This window comes from Panthera uncia, chromosome E3 (genome assembly GCF_023721935.1).
Source record: "Panthera uncia isolate 11264 chromosome E3, Puncia_PCG_1.0, whole genome shotgun sequence".
Classification (NCBI taxonomy): domain Eukaryota; kingdom Metazoa; phylum Chordata; class Mammalia; order Carnivora; family Felidae; genus Panthera; species Panthera uncia.
The window spans coordinates 19,048,002-19,065,233 of NC_064815.1; the positions used below are offsets into that span (position 1 = coordinate 19,048,002).

At 51.5% G+C, this 17,232-nt stretch overlaps 1 protein-coding gene across 2 annotated transcripts; it reads right to left on the reverse strand.

Moving 5' to 3' along the window:
* Positions 1-6,938: 6,938 nt before the first annotated feature.
* ASL (argininosuccinate lyase) lies at positions 6,939-16,609 on the reverse strand. 2 transcript variants are annotated; one of them, XM_049638755.1, is made up of 17 exons: positions 16,592-16,609; positions 16,326-16,380; positions 12,796-12,990; positions 12,342-12,425; positions 12,042-12,098; positions 11,801-11,898; positions 10,530-10,607; positions 10,358-10,435; positions 9,867-9,919; positions 9,459-9,521; positions 9,166-9,280; positions 8,908-8,992; positions 8,761-8,820; positions 8,407-8,490; positions 7,486-7,566; positions 7,233-7,339; positions 6,939-7,128 (listed from the first exon to the last, which is right to left on the reverse strand). In XM_049638755.1, the coding sequence occupies exons 2-17, from the start codon at positions 16,335-16,337 to the stop codon at positions 6,984-6,986; spliced, it is 1,395 nt and encodes a 464-aa protein (XP_049494712.1). In that variant the 5' UTR covers positions 16,338-16,380; positions 16,592-16,609; the 3' UTR covers positions 6,939-6,983. The 2 variants fall into 2 exon arrangements, with proteins under 2 accessions (XP_049494712.1, XP_049494711.1); XM_049638754.1 differs by lacking the exon at positions 16,592-16,609 and having other exon boundaries at positions 16,326-16,526.
* Positions 16,610-17,232: the final 623 nt, after the last annotated feature.

Consider the following 17,232-nt stretch of genomic DNA (forward strand, 5'->3'; position numbering starts at 1 on the left):
TTCCAGGGGCTTGGGGGAGATGTTCAGATCAGGTTAGGAGGTTGAAGAAGGTGTGAAAGCTTTGGTCTAGGTGCCACAGGGAGGGGAGGGAAAGTTGAGCAAAAATAAGTGAAAAATTGAACATTTGGCTAAGCTTTTAGGCCCAATCTTGCACATTCAGATGCCACAGGAGTTGGTAAGAGATTGGTGTTACTGAGAACAAGGTGAGTTTGTAGAATTTCTGTGGGTGATGTGGTGGCTGATAGCAGGATGCTGGTGAGCCTACTGGTGAGACTGGAAGAAACAAAAAAATTTTCGAGAAAGGGAAGAAGATGAGTTCCACAAACTCTAAATAAACTGAAAGCATTGAGTGCAATATCTGGTCCACATAGAAAATACTTTTTTTTTTTTAATATGAATTTATTATCAAATTGGTTTCCATACAATACTTATTTGTTAGAAATAATAGTTGATTATTTTGGGGGGGTGTCAGTTTTTTTGAGGTATAATTCACATATCATACAATTCATCCCCTGTATTGGTCAACTGTCTTTAAGTTTTTATTTATTTATTTTTGATGTAGAGAGGGAGAGTGCACGCGAGTGGGGGAAGGGCAGAGAGAATCCCAAGCAGGCTCCACACTGTCAGCACAGAGCCCGACAAGGGGTTCAGTCCCACAAACTGTGAGATCATAGCCTGCATCAGATGTTTGAGCCACTCAGCTACCCTTGGTCAACTATTTTTTGACCAGCGTACCAAGATAATTCAATTGGGTATGAATTGTCTTTTCAACAAATGGTGCTCAGACACATAGATTTCCATATGGGAAAGAATGAAGTTGGATCTTTTCCTTAATACTAAATACAAAAAGTAACTCACATTCTAGTGCACATGAAGTGATCTTTCATTTTGGTTTTGATTTGTATTTCCCTAATGATTAATGATGTTCAATATTGCTTAGTGTGCTTATTGGCCATTTTTGTATCTCCTTTGGAGAAATATCTCTTCAGATACTTTGCCCATTTTTAATTCAAATAGATAAAATTAAAATAAAATTCAACTTATTGTTGAATTGTAAAAGTTCATTTTATATTCTGGATACTAGACCCTTGTCAGGTATATGATTTACAAATATTTTCTCCCATTTATGAATGTCTTTTCATTTCCTTTGAAGCGCAAAAGTTTCTTGTGGGCTTCCTTTTGAGGTGATGAAATGTTCTAAAATTGATTATGGTGATTATTGCACAACTCTACCAACATACTAAAAGCCATTAAACCGAACACTTTAAAAGTGTGTCTTATGGCATGTGAATTATATCTCAATAGTGCTATTATTTAAAAAAATAAAGGAATGAATGAGTAAAAGGAGTGGAGAATGTGCATTTAGAAAAAGAATTGATAGGGGAACCTGGATGGCTCAGTAGGTTAAGCACACAGCTCAGGTCATGATCTCACAGCTTGAGTTCGAACCCTGCATTGGGCTTTGTGCTGACAGCCCAGAGCCTGGAGCCTGCTTCAGATTCTGTGTCTCCCTCTCTCTCTGTCCCTCCCCCACTTGCGCTCTGTCTCTCTCTCAAAAATAAACATTAAATAATTTTTTAAATAAAAAAAAGAATTGATAGATACTGGGACCCAATATAGTTTCACCTAAATACAAATCCCATAAAAATAACTTCATCTCCCTTTTTGATAAAGTTTTTTATCAGAATTTTTGATAACGTTCTTAATCCCTTTTAGACCTGGGTGAGGGAATGCTCTAACAAAGGCTATCTGGATTTCAGTAAGATATTTGAAAAATCTAGAACAGATGACAGCATTACTGATCTCACAGTTTGTGGGATAGAGGCCCGTGTTGGGCTTTGTGCTGACAGCATAGAACCTGCTTGGGATTCTCTCTATCTCCCTCTGTCTCTACTGCTACTGCTTGAACTTTCTCTCTCTCTCTCTCTCTCAAAAACAAATAAACATTTAAAAAAAGTAAGCTGGAAAAAGTTCTCAGATTATATGCCATAGGGCTTCAGTCATCTGCATTACTTTCTTCATCATTTTTATTGGTGATTTCAGAGGAGAAAAATAGATAAAATCCTGATCAAACTTGCAGGAGTCAGAGAACCAAGCCAACTTTGGATGGATTCTACAAGGGAAAATTTTAGTTTGTACTTTTTCAAATAATTACTGAATACAGGAGGAGACATAGTTCCACAGTGCTCATGTAGAACATAACTCTGGAGTTTTGACTTTGAGTCTACCTGCTTTGTGGTAGATGTGAATGCAATCTTGGTTCAAAAGAACAGTAATCATATGTTCTGGACGTCAGTGGCTGCTAAACCCACAGCCATTGCTCCCCTCTTTCCTTCCTTGTAGACCTGGATTTTGTTCAGAAGACAACAGGCTCAGGGATGTGGGGCCTGCCCCAATCCACAAGGTATGATTAAAGTTTAGCGTAAGAGCCAGTAAGACAACCTCTTTCCCTTTTGCAAGGAACTTGCTTTCTCAGCATTCCTTGAAGCTAAGAGTATAGAATCCAAGAGAGATAAATTGAGGTAAGAACTGTTAAGCAGGGGCACCTGGGTGGCTCAGTGGGTTAAGCAGCCGACTTCAGCTCAGATCATGATCTCATGGTCTGTGAGTTCAAGGCCTGCATCGGGCTCTGCACTGACAGTGTAAAGTCTATTTGGGATTCTTTCTCTCCCTCTCTCTCTGCCCCTCCCCTGCTCACAGGCAATTTCTCAAAATAAGTAAACTTAAAAAAAAAAAAAAAAAGAACTGTTAAGCAAAAAGGAACTTGATAATTTGGGAAATTCTCAGTCTATCTAGATTGCAAAAGATTCTGAAATTAGAAGATTCACTGTCAGGCAAGCATGCTTTAGGGAGAAAACCTACGGTGTGGCTGAACAACCTTTTGCTAGTGCCTGGAGATCAAAAGACCAGAGCACTCTGGTGTGAAGAGTGCTCTTTGAAGAGATCTGGCACATGATTCCCAGATCCCCTCAGATGTCTCAGCAGAAGCCAGGAATAGAGATGTGATTATCTAGGAAAGATCTGTAGAGAAATCCCTTGTCTCATAAAGTGAACTCCCCTGACATATACAAAGCTCTTGAGAATGTTACATCAGCAAAAACGCTGCTAGCAAGGCCTAAAAGGAAAAGAGAGAAAAGGAAATTAAGGCTTTCTGATTTTACTCAAACAGGAAACAGGGTGATATATTTACAAGTTACTCAACGGTAAAGATGTGCTACCCTTCAAGAAAAAGGAACGGTCATTCTGCAGGTGGTGGTACAGGCCCAGGGCGCAGAGCTTAAGGGCAGAGAGGATTACAGGGATCCCCTGCTTTTCAGAAGTTTGCCTTATGCCACTTCACTTTTAAGTTTCTTTTGAGGGAGAGAGCGAGTGGGGGAAGGAAGGGCAGGAGACAGAGAATCCCACGCAGGCTCCTCGCTGTCAGCACAGAGCCTGACTCGGGGCTCAAACTCAAGAACTGTGAGATCGTGACCTGAGCTGAGATCAAGAGTCAGAAGCTTAACCGAGTCACCCGGGTACCCCTGTATCCAACTTCACTTTTATGGAAGACCTACATTAGTACCTGTTTTCACTAACCAAAAGAAATCCAAAGATTTTTGCTTTCAAGAAGGCAAAAAAAAAAAAAAAAAAAAGCAAAATTAGCATTTTGTTTTGCTGTGAGCCATTATAGAGGTAGCACGTACCCAGAGCAGTGAGAGTGGCATCACCAAGCTCCTTCCCCAAGAACTACACTCAGCATCTCAGCATCGAGCCACCATAGCGTTGAACTGTGTCTATGAGCATCTGTGCTTTGCCTTGATTTATTTTGGGCATCCATTAGCAAGATATGTGGTAAGGTATCAGAATAGCCTAGGAGAGGTTATTTTGGGGGCCCTGAGAATGATCAAAAGTTTTACATATAAATTAATGGTAATTGCTTTATCACTTTGTAGCATTTTGGCTTATGAAAAGTTTCATAGGAACACTGTACTTTCAGAGACCAGGGAAAACGTATATACGCAGGCCGTGAAACCTAATGGAGTGTTCTGGGTTGGATTGCAAAATTGCTTGGAACTAGTGATTCCTTTTTCCCTTCCATTTTCTTCCTTTTCAAATTGAAATGCCTCTAAGTATTATCTTGTGCTTAAACAAGCGTTATATTCTGGGATTAGATTATTTGTTTCTTGAGTTTGTATGTGTGAACTCTAATCCAAACCACAATCATAAGAGATTCACAGATTCATGGATAGAGAGGAATTTTGCCCCAGGATGGATCAGACCCAGAGTCTCACCGTATCTAATTTAGATGACTTAGGTAATGAGATATGAGACTTCTGAGCTGATAAGATTTAGAACTTGCATTGAGGCTATAAGGGGTTGAGACTTTGGGGGAACATAGAATGGAGTGAATGAATGTTTTGCATGTGGGATGGACATTAATCCTTGAGAGCCAGACAACAAAATGTAGTAGACTGAATGATTCCCCAATGTCATAATCCCCAAAATATGTCACCTAACATGGTAAAAGGGACTCTGCAGATGTGATTAAGGATCTTGAGATGAAGCAATGATCTTGGTTTATCCAGATGGATCCAGTAAAATCACAAGGGTCTTTATAAAAGGGAGGCAGAGAGGTCAGTCAGAAGATGCGACAAAGGAAGCAGAGGGTCAGAGTTAGAGATGGCAGTTATGCTGCTGGCCTTGTAGGTGGAAGGAAAGGGCCACAAAGCCAAGGAACACAGATGGTTTTTAGAAACTGAAAACTACAAGAAAACAGATTCTTCTTTAGAACCTCTGGAAAAAAAAAAAAAGCATAGCCCTGCTGACCCTTGATTTTGTCTCAGTAAAACCCATTTCAGACTCTGACCTCACAAAGTGTAAGATAAATGTTTATGTTGTTTTATGCCACCGTATGGGGTAATCTGTTACAGCAGCAATAGGAACCCAATACAAGGTCACACTGAGCTTTGGTGTAAATAGCCAGTTGGTGCCAGAATAGAAAGAGGCGGACACAGGGCGTAACTCAACCACGTATGGACAGTCTGGAGAAAAGTTACACAAATTCTTGCTCTCCCTGGGACAGGAGAGACTCCTTCTTTCTGGTCAAGTTGGACCGCATGTGTCTAGGCTCACATGTGGAAGGCTGATTCCAGTTAAGGAGAAACTTTTAATAGGAGTGTCTGAATGTAAAGCTCCCACTTTAGATTGGGGTGTGCCCCACTGATGGAGGTGGTATGGCAGGAAGTGTTCCTTGCATCATGGGTATTACAGTATATATTACAATTACTATTTTAATCCTATTTGCTGTTTGATGGACATAAATCCCTTCATTTCTGAGACTAGATTTTAGGCATTCTCTGGATCAGCACTTTGACTCTAGCATGTGCAACAAGCATCTGGTGAGTTTGTTAAAATGCAGGTTCTGGGGCGCCTGGGTAGCTCATTCGGTTAAGCGGCTAACTCTTGATTTTATCTCAGGTCATCGTCTCAGGCTTCGTGACATCGAGCCCCACATCAGGCTCTGTGCTGACGGTGTGGAGCCTGTTTGGGATTCTCTCTCTCTCTCAAAATAAATAAATTAACATTTAAAAAATAAATAAAATAAAATGCAGACTCTGAATCAGGTCAGGCTGGGACCCAGGTGGGGTGCTGGTCTGTAGCAACTCTGGGTAACAAGATTCTAGAGACCAGTGATTTTCAAAGTTGAACGCACATCAGAATCACCTGAAGGCCTTATGAAAACAGCTGGGCCTCACACAGAATCCGATTTAATAGGTTTCATTAAGGCCTGAAAGTCTGCATTTAAAATTTTTTTTAGTTTTTTTTTTCTTTTTTGAGAGAGAAGAGAGGGGAGGGGCAGAGGAGGGAGACACAATCTGAAGCAGGCTTCAGGCTCTGAGCTGACAGCACAGAGCCCACCGCAGGGCTTGAATTCACAAACCACGAGATCATGACCTAAGCTGAAGTCAAGACACTCAACCGACTGAGCCACCCAGGCACCCCTGAAAGTCTGCATTTTTAAACAAATCCCCAGATGATGAGTTGGGGAGGAGAAACCACACTTCCAGAGCCACTATTCTAGAACATTCTGTGACCCATGGCTTTGGCCTTTTTTGGAATTTGGTGTTGTGTCCCCACTGCTGGAGTTTTGGTTCTTTAGTTTACCGTGTTTCCATTGCTCCTGGAAACACGTGGGAGGGCTTACTCATTCTTCCTTGAGTTTAGCTTTGTTCTTAATAAAACATAAATTTCAGACATTTCTTACCAGGATTTTGGTGAGGTCTCTGCCGGCTCTGGGGACTCACTGCTATTGAACATCTACTGTGTGCCAGGCCTGGCCTCCGGCCCTTTGCAGACCAAATGTAAATCTTTGACTGCAACACAGGGTAGGCTCCCCCTATCTGTGGCCCTCACCTCATGGTCAGTGCTGGGAGTTTATCTGTACATTACTCTCTAGGGTGAAGGAGACATCTTCACCTGTGTATGAAGCTCACCTAGTGCGTGGCATCACACGCTACCTGGATGACTGATTTTACCACCAAATACATCATTCCCCCCCACGAGAACACAGGACACCCTGTAATCATGCCTGATTGTTCAGGAAAGGGTGGGTGAGCACGGGGAGAATGTGAGCAGGGGAGCCTGGGGGACACTGGAAGGAAGGACAATGAACAAGGACTGAGTTAACCAAGCCCATCAGGTGCCACCAAGGTTCCAAGGAGGCCAAGCCTCCCAAGACACCCTAGACGGAGGTCACTGTGTTGTCCTGCGGTGAAGGGTGTGGGGCCCAAGCAGGGTAGGGGCTCTAATGAGGACAATCCCCTCTCCTCCGTCCCCACCCGTGACTCTGTCATCCCTGCCTATTTTCTCCACTATCTTGATGGCCCCCGCTGCTCGCTCAGCAGACTCCTGGAAGCCTGCTGCTGAGGGAGACAGGCTAGGCAGGACACGAGCAGCAGTCTCCTCTTGGGCCCACTTTATTTGGGAGCAGGGTGGGGAGAGCTCTAGGCCTGCTGGGCCCGCAGCAGTGCTCGCACCTGGCCGATCTGCCAGTCGACACTGGCACGCGCCGTGCCACCCAGGGCAGCATACTGTTCCACACTGTGGCCGTAGTCCCACACATGGCTCACATCGCCTGAAAACAGAGGGCTGGGGGAAGGAGGAGGAGATGGGCCAGGGCCCAGCTGGGCCACCGGGGGCCTCAGGGGCCCAGGCCCACCTCCTGGAAGGCAGCAGAGGGAAGGGGGCTGTACCTGATGGTCTGTAGCTCCTTCAGCGACAGCTGGTTGAGGGCCACCCCCTTGGTCTCTGCCATGAACACAGCTTTCCCAGAGGCCTCGTGGGCCTGGCGGAATGGCATCTGGGGGAGCCAGGGCGAGGGCGGCACTGACTCGGCCTTCCTCTGCTCCCTGTTCTGTCCATGTCCTCCCCTACAACCCCCAGCCCCAGCCTGGGCAACACCCCCATCTCCTGGCCCCACCCCCACCCCTGCCACTCCACACTTACCCCTTTGCGGACCAGATAGTAGGCGAGGTCAGTGGCCAGCATGTCAGGACTAAGAGCCCGTGCCATGTTCTCACGGTGAATCTGGGGGACGCCAGTGGTGGCAGTGGTGAGTCCTGGGGACCCTGGGTGGCGAAGCTGCCAGCCTCAGGCCCAAGGCCTACCACCACCCCCATTAGCCAGGATGTCCCCAGCCTTGGGCAGATCCACTCTGATCCAGCCTACTCTGCCCTCTCTGCTTGAGCCATTTTGTCATCACTATTGATAATGTTTCAGTGTGCTACTAAGGGTTGCCGGCCCTTTTTTGGAGTTCTTAGCTTTAGCACACATCAGAACCACCAGGGGGATGTATAAATCGCTGGGCCCTACCCCCAGAGTCTTGAATCCAGGAGGTCTGGGGTGGGACCTAGGATTGCATTTCTATTACATTCTCAGGTGCTGCTGAGGCTGCTGGTCCCGGGACTACAGTTTGAGAAACACGGCTTTGAGACACATCCTGAACTGTTTAAGAATGAAATGATACGATGGGGATTTGCTTAAAAATAACGAGGTGGTGGGTAGTGGGTAAAGATAGCCAAAGCAAAAGCAGGCCATGAGTTGATTATTGTTGAAGCTGCACGTTAGTCCATAGGGGTTCATTATATGTTCTCTCAACTGCGCATCCTGAAATTTCCCATAGTAAGTGATGAAAAAAGAAATCTGGTCAGGCCAGTTGATGGGACCCCTGGAGTCTAACCCAGTTCCATTCTACTGTAGCTAGCATCTTTTGTCACTTCAGTGTTCCCAAGGGCAGGAACAAACACATACCCACCTCCCCCTGCCTCAGATCTCCTGGACACATCAACTCTCATCTCCTCTCAAGATGGCCTCCTGGCATGCCCATCCCAGAGTGTAGGGGCCGAGGGGAGAGGGGGGGTGGCTTGCCTGCAGTGTAGAAATGACGCCAGTGGCCACTTGGAGGACGGCACTCATGGTGTCTGACACTTCAAATACGGCTTCCTTGTCCTCCTGGGAGGCACGTGGCAGGAAGTGAGAGCCCAGCAGCCTTGTCCCCCACCGAGGCATGCCCACTGCCTTCCACTGGGAACACTCAACACCTCGTACAACCCACACCAGCAGGGAGGAGAGAGCTCTCAAGGGCAGTCAAGGGCTGGGTACATAGGACAGAAGGTGGCAATTCTGTGAACCCCTGCCTGGATGTGCCAGGGCCCTGAGAATTGGGATACGGTGTATGTGCAGCATGTGGATGGGCCCCTCATCCACACCCCAGCCTCGCACCTGTAGGTCCTTGTTGTAGGTGCTTGGAAGTCCCTTGAGTGTCATCAGGAGCCCAGCACACTGAAGGAAGAATGAGAAGCAGGAGGCTGGACCTCAGGACCCTCCGGGTCAGCCCAGAGCCTTGCCCCCACTCCCTGCCCTGCTCACCCGCCCAAACACGCGCCCCGCCTTGCTCCGGATCAGCTCCAAGCTGTCTGGGTTTTTCTTCTGGGGCATCAGGCTGCTTCCGGTGCTGGGGACAGAGATGCTGAGGCTGAAAGGGCTCCCCTGCCTCTTGGCTGGTGTGCTGGCTGGATCAGGGGATGTCCAGCAGCATGCAGTCCAGGTGTGCCCAGGGGGTGGCAGGGGGAGGAGGGAAGCCATGTGCCAGGTGCAGAGCTGGGGTAGGGCAGGGCCCGGACTTACCTATAAGCATCTGAGAGCTGCACAAAGCCGAATTCCTTGGTGCCATAGAGGATGAGATCCTCAGCCATCCTGCTGAGGTGGGTCATGCACAGTGAAGCCCAGAACAGGAACTCAGCTTGTGGGAGGAAAGGGAGAGCAGGCCTTCTGGTCACCAGGCCTCTCTTGTTCCTCACTCAGTCTGGAGAATCCCCAGGTGGGACCAAACTTGGGGTGGGAGGAGGCTAGAGGACAAATTAGAGCACAGTGCAGGGGACTGGCCCCAGGGGACAAGCGGGCTGGCCCCCAGGACTCACCCACAAAGTCTCGCTCACTGGTGGCATCCATGCTGTTGAGAGTGATGGCCCCAAAGTTCAGTTCTGGAGGACAGGGAAATGAGGAAGGCAATAGGGCTGGGCTGGAGGGAAAGAAGGGGCTTCCTCTACCCCAAACCAGGTTGCCCAGCCACCCCCTCCTTAAGACCCTTTCAGGGAGGAGAGTAGGGAGGGGCAGGATATGGGGGTTGGGTCCCAAGAAGGAAGCAAGAGCCCTGACTCTCCCCAGCACAATGCACCCTGGCCACAGGCCTTCTCTGGCCTCTCTAGCCTCAGTGTCCATAGGTAATAAATGCAGTTTTCAACCAGACTCCTGCCCTCTCCAAGTGTGTGTGGGACCTGGCAGGTGCTGAGGGGGATCTCCCTGGGGAGGAGGGGCAGGCACCTCACCTGCTTGGAGCAGCTCACGGTCCACGCCCAGAGGGTTGCCTGCAATGGCCCCACTGCAAAAATAGGCGATTCCGGGTGACCAGGGCTCCTGGCAGGCAGGCCCTGGCACATACACACTTGCACACCCAGAGCCAAGCCCTGGTTGTCAGGGCTGCCACCGAGTCAGTACGGGTGACAGAACACTTGTCCCCACGGCGGGGAAATGGTGGGCTGTGGGCAGCTGGACGGCTCTCTGGAACCTCTCTGGAGGTTAAGCTCTGACATACTCACTAGCCTGGTTGTCCTCATCTTAGAGAGAGCTGGGGGAGGGGGGTTCCATGCAGGGTTCCCTCCCTTCCACAAAGGAAGAACCCTGGACAGGGAAGCCAGTTACTTGCCTTTCTGTTCTCCTGTCTTTCCTGGTCCCTCCTCTTCTGTGGATCCCCAGGGACCATGTGACATACCAACCACTACCCCCAACTAGGCCCTCAGAGCACTGGGGCCTCACTCACCTCCCCAGGGGCAGGACGTTGACTCGCTTCTGTACCTCCAACAGCCTCTCAGAGTCTCTGGTCAGTGCCACGGCATGGCTGTAGGAAGGCAGGGGGCAAGAGGGTCAGGGCATCCTGGGCCCTCCTTTCCATCACAGCCCCTCCATGATGCCCACCCCCCCCACCCACCCACCTCAGGATCCAATGGCTCCAGCGAATGGGCTGAGCCCTCTGCAGGTGTGTATACCCTGGGAAGAGGACGTCACGTTCCCTGTGGGGGAAGAATAAGGGCAGGGCCTGAGGGGTACAGGAAGTTCAGGCAAGGACTGCCTGTGACACCTGGGACCCTGCAGGCCTGGCCCCTACAAGGAAAAGCAGGGCAAGCCTACCAAGGATCTGTCTGCACAAGAAAGCAAGGGATCTCCTGGGGACAAACGCATCATAAAAGAAGCAGCCAGATGTGGGGCGATCCAAGGACTAGGCCAGTGCCATGGGGCCTCCCAGGAGTAGGACTTTGGCTTAGGACCAAAGGTGATTAAGTCTTCAGCGCTGAGCAGAGGTGAAAGCAAAGGAGGAGACACATGGTGGGTACCCCGTGGCAGGGAGTCATGTTTGTGGGCACTCAAGAAGCTCCCAAGGACTCTAGAAGAGCCAGGGGCACTTTAAAGTGGGTAAGGCAGGGGCACACGGTTCTGGCTTATTTTTGTTTTTAATAAACAGCTTTACTGAGATATAATTCACATACAATTCACCCATTTAAACTTTACACCTTAGTGTACAACCACATCAACTTTAGAACATTTTCATCATCCCAAAGAAGAAACCTTGTATTCATTAGCAGTCACTCCCTATTTCTCCCAGCACCCCCAGGGTGACGGTTCCTATGCCCTTGTTTTCCCCCAGATGGTAAGGTCTGTGAAAAAGAGGTCACAGGGAGCTGGGAAAGAGGAAGGGTTAACCCTATCTCTGACACCAGGTAGGGCCTTCTCGGCAGCAAAGTAGCCAGGTCTGCAAGGAACAAAGCCAACGCCAAAGACATGAGGCCACAGAAGCCAAAGCTTGGGATGAGGCCATTGGGAAGCAGCTTTGGGGATGGGGGTGTGGAATGAGGACATAGGGCATAGGCAGGCTAAAGAGTGACCGTGGCTGCCCCAGGCACAGCCAGCCCCCTTCCTCAGGCTTCAGGGCACCTGCCTAGTGCCTTAGCCTCCTGCTTATGAAGCCACAAAGAGTGAGCTCGTCCTGCCTGCTGAGCTTGGCTGGCATGGGAGTAGCAAAGAGCAAGAAATGCCCCCATTCCTGGCTGCTTGCCTCACTTAGTCTAGGAGTTCCAGGATGCCCATGAACCCCAGGCTCTCCGACCCTCTTCACCTCTGCCACCTAGATCTGCCTGTCTTAGGGGAGAGGAGCCCCCGGCTGCCCTCATGCCCCTCTCTGCCACCTGGGTGTCCATGGGAGACTCACGCCTCTGCCCGGTCCACCATAGTTCTGATGAGCTCCCAGAGGAGGGCGGAAAGTTTAGAGCAGTTCTGTCGCATCCACAGCCTGAGGTCTGTGACCACCTGTGGGGAGGAGAAGGCAGCACTCAGGGAGACAGATGTGTTGCTTCGCTGGGGAACCAGACCACTGCCGAGCCCCAAATCTGCCTCCTGGGTCCCCCAAGATTGGGAAGGCATGGGGCACGGGGCAGAAGAGCTAGCAGCACCTGGTCATTCCGACTTCGTCCCGTATGCAGCTTCCCTGCAGTCTCACCGATGAGCTCCTGGGGGTGGAGGGAGGCACGGGGTCAGGGTCTGCCTGCTCGTGGCCCAGTGGGGTCAGCCCAGGCACGCCCTGGTTCCTCCCTCCCTACTCCTGGTCCCTGCCGTCTCTGCCCAGGCCGCCTGTTCTGGGGTCTGGCCTGCACTCTGCCAGTGATGAAAGGAACAGAATGATGGCGCTTATGCTCCAAGTGACCAAGGGCCAGGTGAAGAGGGGAGGCCAGGGGGACCTGAGGGGGTCGTACCTTCAGACGCCGCTCATTGGCCGTGTGAATATCTTCATCATTGGGGCTGAGTTTGAAGGTGCCCTGAGCCCACTCCTCAGCCACCTGTAGCAGATGGCAATGATCCCAGGGGCCAGGCATCCACAGTCAAAGGGCCCCATCCCTGGTTGCACTCCCACTCTGATCACTGACTGTCTCTGTATAGGAGCTGAGTCCTGGGGGTGCTCCACAGGAACAGTGAGTGCTCCACAGGGGGTGCAGTCACCGCCCCCAAGGGAGCAGCTCTGGCCCAGCCCTCCCTCTCCCATGAGCCACGGGCATTAAAGGATGAAGAGAGACAGTTTAAAGGGCACCTCGACATTTAATCACAGGAAATGACGTGCATGGAGAGCACTGTAACCTGAGCTCAGGACTTGGTAGGGGCCTGGGACCACAGGGAGGAGCTCTAGGGTGGCCCTTAGGGTGGAGAGAGTACCTTGTCAAGTCCATGGAGTATCTGGTCCATCTCAGCCTTGGTGAGGAGCCCCGCCTTTTCCAGGCCCCGGCTGTAGGCCTTGCTGCCCTGCACATCCACCTCCCACAGGTGCCGGTCATAGGCAATGGATGAGTTGAACTTCTCCATGATGGGGTCCACTGCTCCCACAAACCGGCCACCCCATAGCTTCCCGCTCTGGCCAGGAGAGCAGGAGCAGTTAGTGTCCTCCCCACCCTTGAGGACAGTGCCTCTCACAAAGGGCCTGCAGGAGAGTTATGAAGCCTGATGGCAGTGGGAACCAGCAGGCAGGGTTATTCTCGCTGGACAGACAAGGAAACTGAGGCTCAGAGAGGATCGGGAACTTGCCTGAAGTCACTCAGGGAGTCAGTGTGGGAATGTGGCTGGACACTGAACTTAGGATTCTTTCCTACCATGTGACACTTCGCTAAGGAAATGATGGCAGGGTACAAGACGCCCTGAGACCACAGCAGAGTTTCTGGGACCTTTTGTCACTGACCAAGGGGAGAAGTCACTCTGGAGTCCAGAGTCTGAATCCAGCTGATATTCCAGCGCTAACGATAAGAATCCTGGCTAACATGTAGTGCATTCTCACTGTGTTCCAGGCATAACTTTAATTGCTTGGCATGCGCGGACGGAAACTCTCTGAAGCAGGTACCAAGTGTATCCTTGGGGAAACAAGGGGAAAAGCAAGGCACAGAGCAGTTACACGGCTTGCCCTTGCTGGGGGCGGTAGGGCCAGGACTGTGGCCCAGCTATCTGCAGCAGAATGCAGGCTCTAAACCCCACATTCCACCAGAGCTGCTCTGATAGCCCTGATACCCTGAACTTTTGTGGCAGGGACAGGCAAGAAGCACCTGAGGGGCCCCATCAGACTCAAACGACCAGCATCTCTTTACCACAGCTTGGGGTGGGGCCTAAGATCCCAACCCCCACCACTCCCTTGGAGAGCACCTCTGACACATTTGCTATCATTGGCTTTCTAGAAGGTCACTAGCTGACCTTCTGTCCCTCCAGGAGCCAAGGGCAGAGGGGTGGGACAGAGACACCTCTGTTTTGAAAGAGGGCATAGGCCACAGCATATGACAGATGGGGGAGGGGTACAGAACACACGGGGAGCTGCTTTAGCTCCCAAAATGCCAAGGATTAGGAGAGTGTTCCCTGGGTGAAGGTAGGCATGTCACTTCTCTGCCAACTTTCCTGTGGAGGGGGAGTTTATAATGGCCTCTGGGGACCTATGTCCTCCTCTGTCCCCCTGCAATGTCCAGGACCTCTTCCAGCCACCTGATTGTGGGTATGTTATACAACCTCTCTAAGCCTTGGGATTACCGCTCTATAATATAAAGTCAAGAGTAGTACCTACCTGATAGACTTGTGAGTATTTCATTAGATTAAATTTACTAAGCTCATACATAGCACAGTGCCTGGCACCCAGTAACCTCTCTTAGTAAGGGAGGGGCTGAGGGCCGCTAGAGCCAGGCGGTGCTTTAGAGCCACTCCTGGTTCTTGTGTGCACCATGGGGGCCTCCACTGTGCTCTGGCCCCAGACTGTGAGTTGACCTCCTCACTGCCCAGCAGCCTTGGCTGCCAGAGGACTCTGACCTGCAGCAGCAGCCTCCACCCCCCTCAACCTTTTGAGCCAGATCCATCCCTTACCCTCCAAGCCTAGATCTCCACAAAGCACCACCTGGGTCCCTGGTCCTGACTAGTGGGGCCAGCAGGCCAGGGCCAACCAGCCAGGACTGAGAGCCAGCCCACCCCACTCAGCCGGGAACCTGGCACTGCCTCTTCCAGCAGGCCTCTGGACTCCCTGCCTGGGTTGTTAGTAATAACAACTACTTAACAAGTGGGGCTGCAGCCAAACCAATTAGTACCAACCCACGGGACGGCCTGGGGCCAGCAAAAGTCACCTGATGCTCTGGTCTCCTGAAGGCAGCCCACTCTGTATTGGGGCCAAGCTCCCACCCCACTGGCAGACTTAAAAAGACCCCAGATGGAGGTCAGAATGAGGTGCCATCATTTGGGCTCTGAAGACGGGGATGGGGGGGGTGGGGGGGATAGGTGGGGGGGTGGCGGGTGGGGTGGGGGGGAGGGGGCCTAATGTGCAGGGAGAGAGCACTCCTCTAAGCTAGGACACATCAGGGCCAGAGTGATACCTTTGGAGCAGGACTGCTTGAGGTTGGAATGAATGAGCAACAGCCAATTTAGAATGCACAAGGGAGGGGCCCCTGGGTGGCTCAGTCAGTTGAGCTTCGGCTCAGGTCATGATCTCATGTTCATGGGTTCGAGCCCCGCATCAGGCTCTGTGCTGACAGTTCAGAGCCTGGAGCCTGCTTTGGATTTTGTGTCTCCGTCTCTCTCTGCCCCTCCCCTACTCGCACTCTGTCTCTCAAAAAATAAAATGAAATGTTTAAAAAAAAAAAGACTGCACAAGGGAAATAACCTGTTGTTACTGTATCTTTAGCCACCATTTATTGAGCACCTACTATAGTCCAAAAACTTGGCCCTGTGCTAGGCATTCTACATATGCTATTACACCCTCCTGTGAGGTGGGCTGGGAGATCAAGTGACTGCTTCAGAAACCAAATTTGTTTGCCTCCAAAGTCCAAGCCCTGATCCAGAAACTAGCAGGGCAGGCATTCTTATCCAGTCTATTCAAATGGGCAAACTGAGGCCTAGAGAGAGGAAGTGACTTGCTAGCTAATGAGGACCAAAAAGGACTGGAACCTAGATCTCTGGTTTCCCAGGCTCCAGGTTCCTTCATTGGCATCAAGCAAACAGCCCCTTTCACCTGAAGGGTTCAAAACAACGACCTCATGATCCAGTACCTTACAGAGGAAGGGGGAAATCTATTATTATTCCCATTTGCCAGATAAATCAACTGAGGCCCAAGGAAAAGAACTTGTACCTAGGACTCCTGCCACTCAGTGGTCAGGAAGAGAACCCAGGAGTCCTCTGGCTCTAAAGAGGAGAGGCCAATGAGACAGGAAGCCACCAGGCACTGGGGCCACTGGGGCCACAGGGCATGGTCCCCTACCTCCTGGTTCTTTCCACAAACCAGAGTCATGTGGACTCTGCCAGGTAATGACAATTGCTACAACAGGAGAAGGGGCGCAGGGTGGGGACTGACAGAAGGACATCCGGAAAGCAGGAATGAAGAGGTGAGGAGGCTGAATCAGTGGGCAGCTCCTTTCTTGCCCCCTCGCCGGAAGCGCTGTCAGGCCAAGGCCACCTTCCCTAGCAGTGTGGGTTGGTGAATGCCACACAGGCCCCTGGGGAGCGGGGAGGGGGAGAATAGAAGTCCGCGCAAAGATCTTTCCCAGGCTCTAGCAAGTGCTCCAGGAGGAACCCACCGCCTGGAGCCAGAGGAGACAATTACCGGCAGGGTGGCCGGCGGCGCGTCCGACATAGGGGAATCCCGTGTGCAGGTCACGGGCCCTGGCTGGGTCCCAGAGCGCCCCTCCCCCTCGTTTGGAGACTCGGAGGACCTGGGTCCCCGAGGTCCCACTCACCTCCGATGCCATGTTGGGCGGTTCCTCGTCGTTCAGGAGCCTCGGTCGTCCGGGTCTGGAAGACAAGCCGGGACTGACGACCTCCTCCGACCCCTGGGTGGAGTCCCTCCGGCGGGGCGGGCTCTGGGCTCCGGCGCGGTGCTTGACCCAACGCAGCCCGTGGGGAGGCGGACGTGGGCAGTGCCTAGGGCGCGCGCCACGGTCCTCGGCGTCCTCCGCTCCGCCCGCCGCGCGCGTCCCTCCCGTCCCGCCTGCCCGGCACTCACCACCTCCTGGCCGCGCGGTCACCCTCTAGCCAGCCACCTGGCGGGGTTTTTCTGGCCCAAGGAGCGTCAGCCCCTGCTCGGCCCTTGCCCGCCTCCTGGCGGCGGCCGCACCAATCCCAGGCGGCCTGGCGAGGTGGGCGTTGCCTCCACCCTCCAACACCGGCTGTGGGCGGAGCCTTCTCTGGAGTCGCTTGGGGTAGAGCGGCCCCCAGGGCGGGGTAGGGGCAGTGAGGGTGGTGCCCGAGCGACAGCGCTGAGGGCAACAAACTGTGCCAGGCGTTGGAGACAGTGGGCTAGGCCTAGCAGGCTCACAGGATACATAAGGTGAAAAGGCCTGCCCGATCATTCATTCATTCAACAAACACGTGCCTGGCACCTCAACTCGTTGGGCCAGGTAGAGTTAGACCCTGAAGAAAAAGAAATACCTGCCTCAAGAAGCCCTGACAAAGCTTGGACAGGTGTTCTGGGAGCATTTAAGGCAGCGTGGAAAGGGTGTCTACTTGGGGTTCTCAGGGAAGATTTCCTTGATCTGATCAACTATTCAACAGAAACAACAAGCTGGCTTCTAGGCGCTGGTGGCACAGCATCCAACTTCTGCCCTGCAATGGCTTCTGGTGATGTCCCCTGAGTTGGGTCTTGGA